Raw genomic sequence first — 14,647 nt, forward strand, 5'->3', positions numbered from 1 at the left:
TGTCTACACCGTGTTCGAATTTTTATCCTTTACTCGTGACTTGATTAAAATCGTATTTGAAGTTTATCATTAATTTTTTCATAGAAACAAAAAATTGAAATTTCGGATACTTCGATTCTTCAATTTGTTTATAGAAATGTAGAAATGTTTTATGTATTGCCACGTTATTTTCTTTATTCCAATATGTTTTTAAATTGGATTTCATCCTTTAGATTGGATTTCATACCTTTCTTCCTCTCCCTCTCTCTTTCTTTTTTTATCGATTTTCTTGCATTATTAATATGAATATTTTTGTTGCGCCTATGACAGGCAACGATTCTTACTTCGTCGATAACGTTGCTTGCGACAGTGTTACTTATCGACAAGTCATCCTTTTTTATCATTCGTGATAACATATCTTTTATTATTATTTGATAATTTATTATTAAATTATTATAATATTATTATTTAATAATTTATTATTATTAAAGGTTTGAACGAATTTTTGATAGACAGCGTTTATAAACAATGTTATCGATTTTATAATAATAACTCTATTGATAAATTTACAAGTTTATAATTTAAAATGATGTTCGTGCAATTTTATTATTAAATAATTTTGAGTGAAATTGAATTCTTTCAGAAAAAGTAAATTATTTATATTCAATGTAAAATTTTTATATATACATATGTGTGTGTGTGTGTGTGTGTGTGTGCTTATGTATGTATGTGTACATAAATAATTTTAAGAAATACAATTTTGTATTAAACCGCGATATTTTCAATTTTATAATATTTTCAAATCAATATCACGTTTGTTTGAATAACTTTAGCGATGCCAAGATCATTTTTATACAAATCGTAAATAGGATTATCCCTTAAATCTAATTTCATTAAATTGTGCCTTTTTATGAGATCTGATATTTCATTTATATCTGATATTTCGTTATTCCGTAAAGATAAGAATTCTAGATTTTTTAATGTAGGAAAATGTTTCAAAGACTTTATCTGATTACTAGACAATGATAATTTTTTACAATATTGAAAACTTGAGAGTTGATTCAACGATGTTTCTAAATTATTGGCACTAAGATTTACTTCTTCAAAAAATGTGAAATAATGACTATTGTGAAGCATTGTTAAATTTAATCCAGATAAATCAATTTTTGTTTGGATTTCTGAATCATTTTCTTCTTCCCATATTTTTTTAAATGTATATTCCAATAAATATTTACTACCTAAAAATGAAAAATATATCAATTGAGATCAACGTAAACCATAATTATTGTCAATCTAATATTAATCTATGATTTTTATAACTTTTTTAGATAGAATATTTTAATATATAATATACTTACGTAAATCCTTATAATAATTTGAACGTAGAAAATCAATACGCGATAATGTATTTAGATCTTCTAATATAATATTATTAAAATTAATAAAATCAATTTTTTTCATAAGAAAGATACCAATTAATATAGCCCATTTGTTATTTGGTTCCATTTTTGCTAATTGCTTGTAACTTTCTAATTGTTCATTTAATTGTTCCTTGTTATGATTCTCATTAATTATCAATGAATCAGATTTATATATCCATGCAAATTCCTTTTGCGAGTAATATAATTGATAATTTTTATCATTTATATTTATATAAACATTTTCTAATTCACTTAAATTCTCTAACGAAGTAGACAAAATTCCAGTCCATACTTTAGAAAATATTTTTTCTCTGTATGATTTCCATTGAATATCTATTTTATTATTATCTACAAATAATGAAATATTTTCAGATTCACCAGATATATCGCTATTAAATACAGCAGTGACCATGTCTTTTGTAACACGAGATCTCCATAATATACTATGAGATTTAGGTTTATAATTATCTAAAAGCCATCTTTGATAAAACCATGCACTGGAGTCATTAGGATCCGTAAATGTTGCATTCATCACGAGTTCAAGTTCTAAATCATAAAATGATATTAGAAAATTAATTGAAATGTAAGAAGTATGTAATGCAATTTTAATATTAACCTTCTTCCCGTTTTTGTTGCATAACCGGTGTTTCTTCGGAGTCATTATAAAATAATTTTGTTAAAATTTTACTTCTATAATGCCACGACGAGTAATTAGAAAAATTATTTAATATTTTCGTAGTAGAAAATTCATATTCTGCATGATCAGATATTCCTGCTTTCTCTACCACATATTGTCTATAATCCCAGCAATGAACTGAATCAAATTAAAATATATTACTATTATTACAGAATATATTACTATATATACATTTAAATATTATTCTTAATTATTTATATGTTTTATAATAATACTTACAATTTCTTTCATCAAGATTAAGACATTTTGTACATAATGTTAATTCTTTTTCCCAATCAGGTTTTTGTATGTGTTCCATTACCCACCATCTTTGATGCCACACACTATATGACTTTGGATTATTTTTTAAACAATTCTCACTCAATGTTAATTCTTTTTCAAGCATACTTGTATACTCTTCTTCGTTCCTATATTTTAAATTAATTTGTTCATTTAAATATAACGTGTATGAGTGAAAATATTTTCTCTATTTAATATTAATCTTACCAAATGTTTTTATTATTTTGAAATACTTCACGACGTATATTCCATAATGTATAAACATCTGGATTTTGTAAAAGGATTTTCTCCGTTAATAATAACAATTCGTCGTCCCATATTTTATTTTCTCTCTAAACAGACAAAAAAAATGACACTTAATTCCTTTATATCTATCAAAATTAACTATTTTCTAAGTTAATAAATAATTAAAAGGTTACATCATATATTTTACATTATATAGAATAATTTTCAAATAGAATGCAAATGATTTCTAAACATGATCATGAATAATTAATTTCTTTAGACAAAGATCTAAATCATTAAATATGAAAGTTCTCAATTGTTACATAAAAATTGAAAACAACCTTTCTAAATATCTCTGTCATAGCAGTTCTATAGTGAACTAATTTTTTTGCTCTTTCTTTCTTTTTTATTTCCTCTTGTTCAGCAGTTGTGCGTACTTTAACACGACCGTGCTAAAAAAAAAAATTATTAAATTTGATAAAATATAATTGATGGATGTTTAACGATTAACATTAACATTGCGTACAAAATATAAAACATAATTGTATCTAATATAAAAATGATTTATTTATGATAATTATAATAATTAACTTAATAAAAAGGAATACATATAAATTTTTCTTTCATCTATATAAATAAAATCTAATCAAACGTAATATTATATTAAAAACATGTATATGTTAATAAGTGTTTAATTTTGATGATACTGATTTGCATTTGAATTACATATATTTATATCTTGTTTTTTTTTTTGTTTACCACGTATTAACGTAACAAATTCTTTTTTTATATTCACTAATAAATTTATTTTACTTATAAATCTGATAAAAATGATTTAATAAAATATTAATTTACCATTATGAATTCTTATACAGTTTATAATAACTATATATATATATATATATATGTATAGATTGTTACACAAAAACTGATATATAAATATCAAAAAAGCAATGTCATAACTTAACAAGTTTGTATTTATGTACAATCCATACACAAATTTATTTTATATGTAGAAGTAACTACTGTACAAGTAGGAACGAATGATGTTTCACACGTGTAAACGTGAGGAAAGTACCAACATTCTAAAATAAAATACGTATAGAACTATTGAATGGCGCGAAAATCAATAATGCCGCAAGAAATATAGATTTTTTTCCAAGACAATTTTATTCAATTAAAAAGTAAACCAATGTATCCTTAAATTTGTATTTCATAATGAAACATTTTAGTCCTTTTTATATGCATAAATAATATATAAAATAAAAGATATAAACATTATGTGCGTGTATATATATATATATATATATATATATATATATATATATATATATATATATAATATTTAAACAAGATCCTTCATAATAAAAAAAAAAAAAAGAAAAAAAAAAAGAAAAGAAAAACATTTATCTCTTAAATACTTTGAGCTATTACTAAGAAATGTATTATTTATGAAAAGATCAGTTTATTTTTGGAATTAGTTTATAATGGATTGTATATAGAAAAATATGAAATGTCAAAGTCATCTGATTGAACCATTAATATAATTGTAAAATTGTTACAAATATCATGTGTTTATGTATAAAATATGTACTAAATTAATATGTTTCTCTGAATCACAACAAGTTTTCCTGCATTTAATCTATTAGTTAATTGAAATATAACAATATATCAATGTTCACGATTCCATCTCCATACTGTAGCATCATCGCAAACACATAATAGTACATTGCCATCTCGACTCAAGCTAGTTTGTCGTATTGGAGCTGTACAGCGTGGATGTTGTAAGGAATAACAACGTGCTTGACCAGGTTCATCAACTTCTAAATCCCATACATATGTCCTACCTACTTGATTTCCTAATGCTATAGTACGTTGCCAAAAATCCATAGAAAATCTTATAAACCAAATATCACATTCTTTGAATTCAAAACGATGTAAAACAGTAGCACTAGTTTCTCCATTACGTAATTGAGTGTCTTCAAGACGGCCTGGCTTCCAACATACAATACAATTTTCACAAGATTTACTTAAAATAAAATCGCCGTACCACTTAACACAATCCACATAATTACGATGTACATCACGTGTTGTGAAGTCTGGAAAATGTTGAAGTATAGAGTCAAATGGTCTTCCATTTCTACTAGGATTACAATAATATGACTGTTTAATTGCTTCTTGCATATCTGGCTTGTCCAATGACCAAAGTTTTAAAGCATGGTCCATTCCACAAGAAATAATTCGCTGACCTTTCATATCAAAATCAGCACTTAACACTTCATCTCGATGGCCTTCAACACCACCAAAAATTGCTATACATACATCTGTTTTTATATTCCATAATCTCAATGCATGATCCTTAGATGCAGAGAGTAATATATTTGGATCTTTAGGATGAGTTTTTAACTCATTTATTGCATGACCATGGCCAATATAATGTTTAATACAAGTCATAGTTACAGAACTAATAACTCTTATTACACCTCGAGATCCTGCCACAGCCAATAATGGTTTACCAGAATCATCATAAGTCCAAGTACATGTATAAAAATTCTCTTCAGAGTCAGGATCGGCATAACACTGACGTAATCTAATATTCCCACCTTCTGGACATTCATAAATACTCACACGGTTGCTTCCTACAGAGGCAAATATTAATGGTTCACCTTCTTTTAAATGATGATTAAATTGTACTCCAAAGAGTGGTTGTCCGTGATCTTCTTTGATACTACAACAATATTTGTATAACGGTTTATCAGTGCAAGGTTTATACTTTGCTGTCTTACTTCTCCGTCTGCCTTTCCTTCTATAGCGAGCATTACGTGTAGGTGTATCACTACGATGAGTACCAGCTGTAGAATTACTACCAATACTACATTCAGTTTCATCGCTATCATTTTCACTGTCTTCCAAACTAGACGCATATGCTTGGCATTTACTTGAAGTCCTTTTCATTTTAGAAATGATATATTAATGGACTAAATAATATATATATATACATATATATATATATATATATATATATATTATTCACATTAACAAAAATATATTTTTATAATAATATAAATATTATTTAAAAGATTTTTACGATATACATTTATAAACAGTGTTCAATAAAATTATCTATTTATTCGTTTAACGACTGAACTACATTCAAAGTATTAAATTTATGTTATAACGTAGCGAAAAAAACACGACCAAGCGTTAGAGCGTCAGGCGGGCAATGAACACCCGCCACGAAATCAAACTTGAATGAGTTGAACCCAGGGTGTACAAGCTGAATCGTAAACAAAAACTATAATTCATTCGGTTGGTAAAACATTTTACCAACTTCGGTTCGTGCTGATTGGCTACTGTTATGTTATGTTAGTATATAGGTAAGTCCAATAGATGGCACTATCTTGCAAATCAAAATCCAACCAGTAATGACAGATTCAAGAGGGATTTAAATTGCGTGTCATTAAAATAGGTTACAAAATATGTTATGTGAACGAATGTACATGTAAATATATTATTCAGTCAATACTATAGTAATAATTTTATGGTATATTCGCTATTGTAGGTATTCGACTTTCTAAACCTAATATCGTCGATGCTACATTTAATATTCTATTTCCCAAGTTAATACAATTATTAGAATCCTGAAAAAATAAAATACTTTGTAATCATATAATATATTTAAGTATTAATATAATCATTTCTTATTGTAACTTACAAAAGCATTGGCAGATAAAAATCGAATGTTATACTTATTACGTATTTCTTTTAAATTGTGAAATACAAAACCCATAACATCTAATATGCCATTACCATGTACCAAACAGCAAGCACCAGAGATTATAAAATGATCATCTATTAAACCTATATTTATCTTGATCTATAAAAAATAATAATAACAATAAGTAAATAATAAAGAAATAAAAATAACAAAAATGAATTATTTACCTGTTCCAACGATATGGACATTCGTGAATCAAATGCGAAGATGATGAAGTCAATGCACATAGAAATATTATTCTCTAATACCTGAATTATGGATTCACATTTATGTACTTCTATACGCCATTCTCTTTCTTTCGCACACTTATGAAGTCCATCAGATATATGTTCACGTAATTCTGCTGTACCTACTACCTAAACATGCTTCTTTTTATTATTATTTCTTTAAAATAAGTATACAATATTTAAATAAATATTTTACTAATAACTGTACTCAATTTTATATGGATAGTTGACACACCATATATAACCTCTAAAGTTTATATATATATATATAATTATTTATATACTATCTAGAAACATATAAGGAAAGAAAAAAAAAATAGATAACAAACATAAGGGTTATTGGATTATATCTAAAATACAAGTTAAAAAGTTATTTAAGAGAAATAATAATTTAAAATCTCGTACTAAGAATGATATAAGAATATCGTTCCTCTGAATACCAGAACTCTGAAGAACTTTGTTCATATTTTTACTTTTTAGATACTGGAAAATTCGTAAAATAAATTTTAAATCTTACTCAAACTGCGCAATATCAATTACTGCACCAACTGTAACAATGAAAAAATTAAAACTATTTATCAACTAGTATTAATACAGTTAAGGTTAATTCAAAACCTTCGTTCTTATTGGTTCTTGTTTGATAAGTCACTAGTTTTAGATGGCGCTGCGAACGACACATTTTGCCGGTTTATATTAAAACCATTTATGACTTCTGATAATGATCTATGCTAACAATAAATATAGATATAATTTTTGAATTATTTTTATGAACAAGATATCATTTTAAAGATGAAGTTTTAAAATGAGAACATGGTTACGTCGAGTTTTTAGAAAAGCTTTATTATTATTTTTTTTTTTTTTTTTTTTTTTTTTTGAAAAAAATCGCATCAAAAAAATGTTGTTTCTTCGAGAATAGTTTATGAATACAAATGAATTTCTTAAATATTAAATAATTTTATTTGACTCGTTCGCGTGCTATTATTGGATAAAAATTATCAAATTTAAGTCGTATTAATAATATGTTATAAAAAAAAAAAAAAAAAAAAAAAAAAAAAAATACGTCGACACTTATCAAGTTAGTTCGTATTTCGACAAGAAAACATGCCAGCTCATCTTTTTCATGTAAGTAAGCTTGAATAAATTAATTTTATTCTCATTGTCGTCAGTGATCGTAAAAAAATAATTGAAAAGAAAGGATTCGAGTAATTTTGATAGATAACGATTAATCCAATCTATCATTGAATCTTAAACAATAAACATCGTGTTTCTCTTATTCCGTACTCATAGATTAGAATAAACATTTTGTCACATTATTTAACATACATTTAAGATATCCATGACAATATAGCGAACTATATCAGTTATTAATATTTATATAATAATAATTTATAATATATAATAATCAACTCTGTATACTCTTTTAAACTTTACATAACTTGTAACACAAAATAATTCTAATTTAACATAAAATTATTCGTATTCGTTAACGAATACTTTTTTATCTTTTTGCATTCTTATGAGTAAACATAAAAATTCTTTAATTTCAATAAATTCAATAATTTTTTCTCTTATAATTTTATTAACGATATTAATAATTTAATTTTTATTTTATCGTTTCAAAATGTCATTGCAAATGTGCGCGATGGAATGGGAGGAGTTCGTGTGTTTATATAAAAAAAATGTGTTCGTGTTGTTAAATAAAAAGACAAAAAATTGCAAAGTACCAAGAGTGTTTTGATCGCGAAGTAAATGAAAATTTTGATCGCTATAAAAAATTCATCCATAATTTTTCTTCGCCATTTTGTGACAAGAGATATACACATCGTACAAAACATCATTGAAGACTTAAACCAAGTATATTTTTATTTCAAACATTTCTTCAATAATTTCTACAATTTTTTATTATAATTATTAATAGCAATAATTTCGTTTATATTTTTTCTTTTTTTTTTTTTTTTCAAAACATCGCTGCAATGGTGCGCGAAGCAATGATGAAATCGAGTATGAATTTGTATCGCAAAAATAAAAATAAAAAAAAAAAAAAAAAGAAAAAATAAAAAAAATGACGAAATAGAGGCAGTGCTTCGCGATTGAAATAACAAGTGTATATTTGAATCGAGTACGTGCAATACTGTCGTTATAGTCAATGTTTGTTCGCAAAGTTTTTTCTTGCTTTTTTTTTGTTAACAATCACGCAGATTATATTTATAAAAGACAATAGAGTTTCGCGAAGTAAATTCATCGATCGTTCGTTAATAAATAATTAAAGTCAGTGCATCATTTAAAAGAAGAATCTCGATCAATTTTGATCTATCTCTGATTTTCAATCATTTACGAATCCATTTACCCTCAATTTCGACCTAAATCGTGGACGTGTGTTTTGGAGCCATCGCAGAACATCTTAAGTAGTAAGTGAATTTTTAAGTTCCTTCGATTATTCAATTATGTTGAGGACATGAAGATCCCCGAATCGGCACGAGCGGAGATTTGTTGTTGACTGTAATTAATTAGTAAAAAAGTATTTGAGTGAATTTTCTTCGGAAATTTATTTGTGGATTGGTTCTTTATGTTTTGATTAATAAGATCAGGATAAAATCTTATTATTTCATCGTATGCGTTAATAATTATTTGCATTTTGATATATACATCGGTATTCATGAATATTTCTGAATTTTAATAAAAAATGAACAAGAAGATGAATAATGTTTGAATTATAAACAAAACTTCATGATTTTCTTATAATAATCCAAATGATCGTTTGTAAAAAGGAATGTCCAAGAATTTTTCCATTATATTTTTACATAGAAATTAATTAAACATTTAATCAATTTGAATTGATAAAAGAAAAGTCTCAATAAGAATAGTTCATTATTATTCTTATTTATTTTTCTTTATTTATATTTATATTTTTTAAATTAAATATTATATTTTCTATTGTACTATTGTATTCTTTACCATCATATATTCATATACTTAAGAATAAAAAATATGTTTCAGCGATTTTTCTTCTACTAATGTTTTTATTATCTTTTTTTTATGTTATATTATATATCTTATGGATTGCAAATAATATCGTCCTAATACACGATTTTAGTTATTTATATAAATTTAAATAAAAATTATAATAGAAATAAAAGATATAAAGATTGTAACAATTAAGTAAAAAAATTTTTTCTAATTAATCTATCTTCAGAGAAGTATTTTTTCTTGCTTTCGTCAAATATATTATTATTATTTTTATTATATACTAAATTCTCTGATATATATTAATTCGATTGTTAAATTAATTAATTTAATTACGCACAAGCGGGATATAACCTAACAAATTTATTCACCGTTACAATGTGCATACTTCTTAAACGTGTAGTTCATATTTTATCCGTGGTTGTCGCTGAAGTCGTATACGTTACATATGAAAGGTGGTAAACACTACAAATATGTAACATAATAAACATCACAAAGCTAATAATTTATATTTTGAATATTCATCAAAATAACAATACGTTTATATATATATATATATTTTTTTTTTTTACGAAAAATTGTGATGATATTACCTTCACTTTTCAGTTATTAAATATTCGATATTTTTTAAGTGCTACACGATAGAAATCATGAATAATCCCGATTTAAGTCAATTATCAGGTAATCTAAATGAGATAAATATAAATTATTTTGAGGAAGCATATAAAAAATGTATTTATTTAATTTTTAGATATATCTACCATATCACGAATTTCGTTAAGTTCGCGATTAATGGGTAAATTAGATTCAATTTTACTTTCTAACGAGCTCGAGGATCATTTCAGTTTCATTGAAAATAGTAAAGGTACAACAAGTACAGATCAAGATATTAATGATCTTAAGGATATTACGAAATTATTTATTACATGTCAGAATAGTATCAGTGATTATGCAAAGGCAAAATTGATTTTCGAATGTATAAAAGAATTATGTTCGAATAAAAACTCTACACTTTCTGAAGAAACTATAGAGAAGTTAAAAGAATTATTAGAATCATATGAAATAAATAAGATAAAAAATCTTTCAATAACTTTTAAACACACATTACAAGATTTAACGATACTTGGCATACAAGATTTTCCTGATATTAAACTGAGTTATGAGGAAAAATTAAATATAAAAGCTTCTGTAGAAGCACTAATGCATGAAAAAATACATAATTATATGATAAAGTAAGTAACAATTTATTTATATTCAATTTATATCATTCAGATAAATAATGTAATGTTTATTGTTATAGATATGAGGAATTGGGTGGTAATTTAAAAGAGCTTCAAAAATTAAATGGATTTAATGCTAATAATTATTTACAAGAAAACACAGATTTTGAAATATTGAAGTGGATAGATAAGTTTGAGGACATTTGTGGAGAATATAAAAATTATGTATCACAATATATGGATATGATGAATGAATGGAGGAAATTAAAAGATACAGATATAAATGAAGTGTATAATAAAAAAGCACAGATCTTATTATTAAAATCGGAAGTAATTGAAGTACAAACTAATGTAGCTAAAATAAGTTGCTTAACTAAAATGTATACAGAGACACCAAAAACAATCGATTCGTATAGAATATTAAATAAAATTTTAGACGATAAATTGTTAGAAATAAGTAAAGAAATTAAAAGAAAGAAATCTTTGGAAAAGCTTTATCGTGATTTAGAAAATACAGAATATGATAATATTTTAGAGACATACTTACACCTCTGTAGTGCTATTAAAAAGAAAAAACAGATTATGGAAATGCTTTGAAAAAATATATGTATATTTTTTTTTTATACTTGTTTATGATAATATCTCTAATATAATGATTATAATTATTTCTAATTATATTTTAATTATATTTATCTATGATTCTAATTATATTTGTTTTAATTATTTGTAATTGGATAACATTTTGAAATTTTATTTAATAGAAATAAATATAATCTATAAACAATATATAGAAAATGAATCGGCAAATGTGAATGCTTATGTTGTATATGAAGATTTATAGAATAAATGATACTTAGGAATATGTTTTTACTTATTACTTAATAAAGTACTTTCTTATTAACATGGTTCTTGTTTTATGCCTGAAATAATGCTAGGTACACAGCTTCTGTCGGCTAACATTCCATTTTCTATTAAAAATGATTCTACGTCAGAAGCATAAAAATCTGATCCCAATTGTTCCGTCAATTGGACAAAATTTCCAATTATTTGTCCCTGTTTATAGACTAATAAAGCAGGGACACCTTTCTGTTTAAAATGTTTACTCAATCCAGCCACAGATCCTAAATATTTTTGATTATTTGATTAGTTATGATTATGATAAAAAGATGTATAATATTTTAATATAAATAAATAAATAAATAAATAAATAAATAAATAAATAAATAAAAAAGTATACCTGAAATTTTGCAGAATTTGACAAAAGGATAATCCTCTGCAAGAGCTGTTAAACATCCATTCATGGTTTTGCATCCAATGACTTTATCTTCATATATATGAATAATAATGGTCACCGATTTATCCTCATTGTCAATAGCTTCTACAAATTGATCTGCTGTTTCTAAATTAATGAGTTGTCCAAAACGTAGTTTTTCTGCTTTTGCAAGCATTTCTTTCATTCTTTGTTTTTGATAAGTTATTAGAAATTCATCTGTTAATAGATCAGCAAGTTCTGGATCTGTTTCTTCCAATTTCTCTTTTTCTTCATCTAAATCAGTGCGACATGAAAGACTTAATTTCTTAATTAATTCTATTCTCTCTTTTGCAAGTACTGCTTGTTTTTCTGTTTCTATTTGTTTGAATCGTTGCCAATCCTTTGAAAATAAATGAGATTATTAAAAAGATCATTTCCATATATATATATATATATATTTGTTCTAAATAAAAGACTTACTTTAAGGACACCTTTTGGTCCTGTATTACTGGAAGATCCATCCCATTCTGAATAAGAAGGTGCATTGGAGTAAGAAGATGCATCTGAATGTGTTATATATTTGTCTTCTTCTTTATCAACCTCTTTATCAAAATCCTCACTATCATTTTCATCATCGCTGGAGCTGCTACAATAGTAATGACTTTTCTCTCCTAAAATTTTATCTTCCAACGTAGACATCCTTTGGAATTTTCTTTTCACGTACTTGACGAATGATTGATAAATTTTTTTTTTGCACTTGACTTTACTTAAACTTCTCTATAATTAAAAAAAAAAAAGAAAAAAAAAAAAAAAAAAAAAAAAAAAGAAAACAAAAATTCTTATTACTTATGACAAACAAAAAGAATATTATTTTCTATATTACTTAAAAATAAATTGATGTGTTTCTTATATAAATAAATATTAACGATGCAAGATCGAACGTTTACGCACAATTTGATTATTAATTTTTTATCGTAATTATTTTTTATCGATAAAGCCGACAAAATTAATTAACAACAAATCTCATTCTCCTACAAATTGGATTTGAGAGACTTAACAAAACGGTACATATGTGATATACCTTCGATATATATTGATATCAGAGTTGCTCGGTAATGTTAAATGCGTTTTTATCGACAGTACATCGTCCAGTTAAAAGCGGTCACAACTTTAATATAGATGTCACTTTTACGCACGGACCAGTGCGCGGGAATATTCGAATTATTTTAATTAATTGATTGGATAGAAACATTTGAAATCTTCTTGCATACATACATACATACATACATACATACATACATACATACATACATACATACACACACACACACATACACACGCGCATACATACACCTATTTATATCTTACTGTTTGGAAGCTTAATGAAAATAGAATTTTTATTATAGTATTGTACCGATAATGATGTACATTATGATAGTTGAATAAAGATATAGAATATTAAATGTATCACACATATTCTTATGCGAAATATTTCTGACAACTTTTATAAGTGACTCTAACTTGAAATTCTACCAAGAAGCAATACGTTGTTGTTGAATATAATAACTTTGATCTTATAAAAAAATTTCGATTTAAAAAACGATGGGCTATGAATATTCTGTTAGCAACGGAGCGTATCGAAAGTATAATAATTGAATAAATAAGATATGAAAGTAAATTATCATTTTGGTTTCTACCTCATTTTTTAGAATATAATGCCAACGTGATCTATTTATAAAAAATGCAAATATGGTATATATTGTCGTTATTATTAAATTCGTGTTTATTCAAAGGAAAAAAGGGTATATTAGGTATATTATATGTTTTTTAAATAATTCTATCTACTTTGACATTAATATGAGAGTGGTTATAATTTAGTATAGAGTATGAACATAAAAATATTATGGAATATATATGAAGAAAAAAAAAAAAAAAAAAAAAAAAAAAAGAAAGATTTTCAAAATATACTTTGAATAAACTTATGCGAATATTTCTTTTTTCTTTTTTTTGACGATTCACTATAGTCGCAAGTGATTAACAAAAAGAGAAAAAAAAAATATTCAACCTAAATATAATCATATTTTTGTTTTTGTTATCTCTTCTTACGTTTACATGTAAAAATTAAATCTAATACTTTCTTTTATTTTCTTTTACTTTTGAAAAATTGTAATTGCACATAATGTATAATTTCATTTATTACAATTTAGAACGAATCATTCGGAATGTTTTTGACGAGCGAGTTTTTGCGCAATATTATTCTATTTTTATGTTCGTTATTTGTGTTAGATAATTTATCCGAGGTCAATGATAAGGAAGAACCCCTGCGGCTTGTTTTAAGTAAAATTTAATGTAGTAGTAATCGATATTATCATTTATGTATTATTGATCTTGTTTCACAACTATATATATATATATATATATATATATATATATATATATATATATATGTATATTCTACTTATGTTTTTCAAGGATTAAAGAAATAATGAATTGTCATCTTATTAAGTATTTTTCCTATATACTTATATACATATATAAATACATATATTTAAATAATATATAAATTTTATATATAATATATATATATATATATAAATATTTATAT

At 24.8% G+C, this 14,647-nt stretch overlaps 5 protein-coding genes across 7 annotated transcripts; 1 reads left to right on the forward strand and 4 right to left on the reverse strand.

The window, feature by feature from the left end:
- Window positions 1-664: 664 nt before the first annotated feature.
- Window positions 665-3,695, reverse strand: LOC124953366 (geranylgeranyl transferase type-2 subunit alpha). 2 transcript variants are annotated; one of them, XM_047504629.1, is made up of 7 exons: window positions 3,457-3,695; window positions 2,943-3,053; window positions 2,584-2,708; window positions 2,317-2,504; window positions 2,017-2,214; window positions 1,338-1,946; window positions 665-1,217 (listed from the first exon to the last, which is right to left on the reverse strand). In XM_047504629.1, exons 1-7 carry the CDS (start codon window positions 3,457-3,459, stop codon window positions 778-780), a joined length of 1,674 nt encoding a protein of 557 aa, XP_047360585.1. In that variant the 5' UTR covers window positions 3,460-3,695; the 3' UTR covers window positions 665-777. The 2 variants fall into 2 exon arrangements, with proteins under 2 accessions (XP_047360585.1, XP_047360586.1); XM_047504630.1 differs by lacking the exon at window positions 3,457-3,695 and adding an exon at window positions 3,361-3,382.
- Window positions 3,696-4,128: 433 nt separating this feature from the next.
- On the reverse strand, window positions 4,129-5,931 carry LOC124953367 (polycomb protein EED-like). Its single transcript, XM_047504631.1, has 2 exons — window positions 5,697-5,931; window positions 4,129-5,548 (listed from the first exon to the last, which is right to left on the reverse strand). Coding segments are annotated over exons 1-2 (1,278 nt in total). The 5' UTR covers window positions 5,699-5,931; the 3' UTR covers window positions 4,129-4,272.
- Window positions 5,932-6,083: 152 nt separating this feature from the next.
- LOC124953368 lies at window positions 6,084-7,144 on the reverse strand. The gene is made up of 4 exons (XM_047504633.1): window positions 7,012-7,144; window positions 6,547-6,735; window positions 6,317-6,478; window positions 6,084-6,242 (listed from the first exon to the last, which is right to left on the reverse strand). The coding sequence occupies exons 1-4, from the start codon at window positions 7,069-7,071 to the stop codon at window positions 6,141-6,143; spliced, it is 513 nt and encodes a 170-aa protein (XP_047360589.1). The 5' UTR covers window positions 7,072-7,144; the 3' UTR covers window positions 6,084-6,140.
- Window positions 7,145-8,712: 1,568 nt separating this feature from the next.
- LOC124953451 lies at window positions 8,713-11,652 on the forward strand. Its single transcript, XM_047504852.1, has 4 exons — window positions 8,713-9,014; window positions 10,177-10,251; window positions 10,322-10,802; window positions 10,871-11,652. Exons 2-4 carry the CDS (start codon window positions 10,221-10,223, stop codon window positions 11,385-11,387), a joined length of 1,029 nt encoding a protein of 342 aa, XP_047360808.1. The 5' UTR covers window positions 8,713-9,014; window positions 10,177-10,220; the 3' UTR covers window positions 11,388-11,652.
- On the reverse strand, window positions 11,600-13,158 carry LOC124953454 (phosducin-like protein). Of its 2 annotated transcripts, none has more exons than XM_047504865.1 (4): window positions 13,124-13,158; window positions 12,523-12,819; window positions 12,028-12,442; window positions 11,600-11,911 (listed from the first exon to the last, which is right to left on the reverse strand). In XM_047504865.1, the coding sequence occupies exons 2-4, from the start codon at window positions 12,739-12,741 to the stop codon at window positions 11,688-11,690; spliced, it is 858 nt and encodes a 285-aa protein (XP_047360821.1). In that variant the 5' UTR covers window positions 12,742-12,819; window positions 13,124-13,158; the 3' UTR covers window positions 11,600-11,687. The 2 variants fall into 2 exon arrangements, with proteins under 2 accessions (XP_047360821.1, XP_047360820.1); XM_047504864.1 differs by having other exon boundaries at window positions 12,994-13,154.
- Window positions 13,159-14,647: the final 1,489 nt, after the last annotated feature.

The sequence above is a fragment of the Vespa velutina genome, chromosome 12 (genome assembly GCF_912470025.1).
Source record: "Vespa velutina chromosome 12, iVesVel2.1, whole genome shotgun sequence".
Classification (NCBI taxonomy): Eukaryota; Metazoa; Arthropoda; class Insecta; order Hymenoptera; family Vespidae; genus Vespa; species Vespa velutina.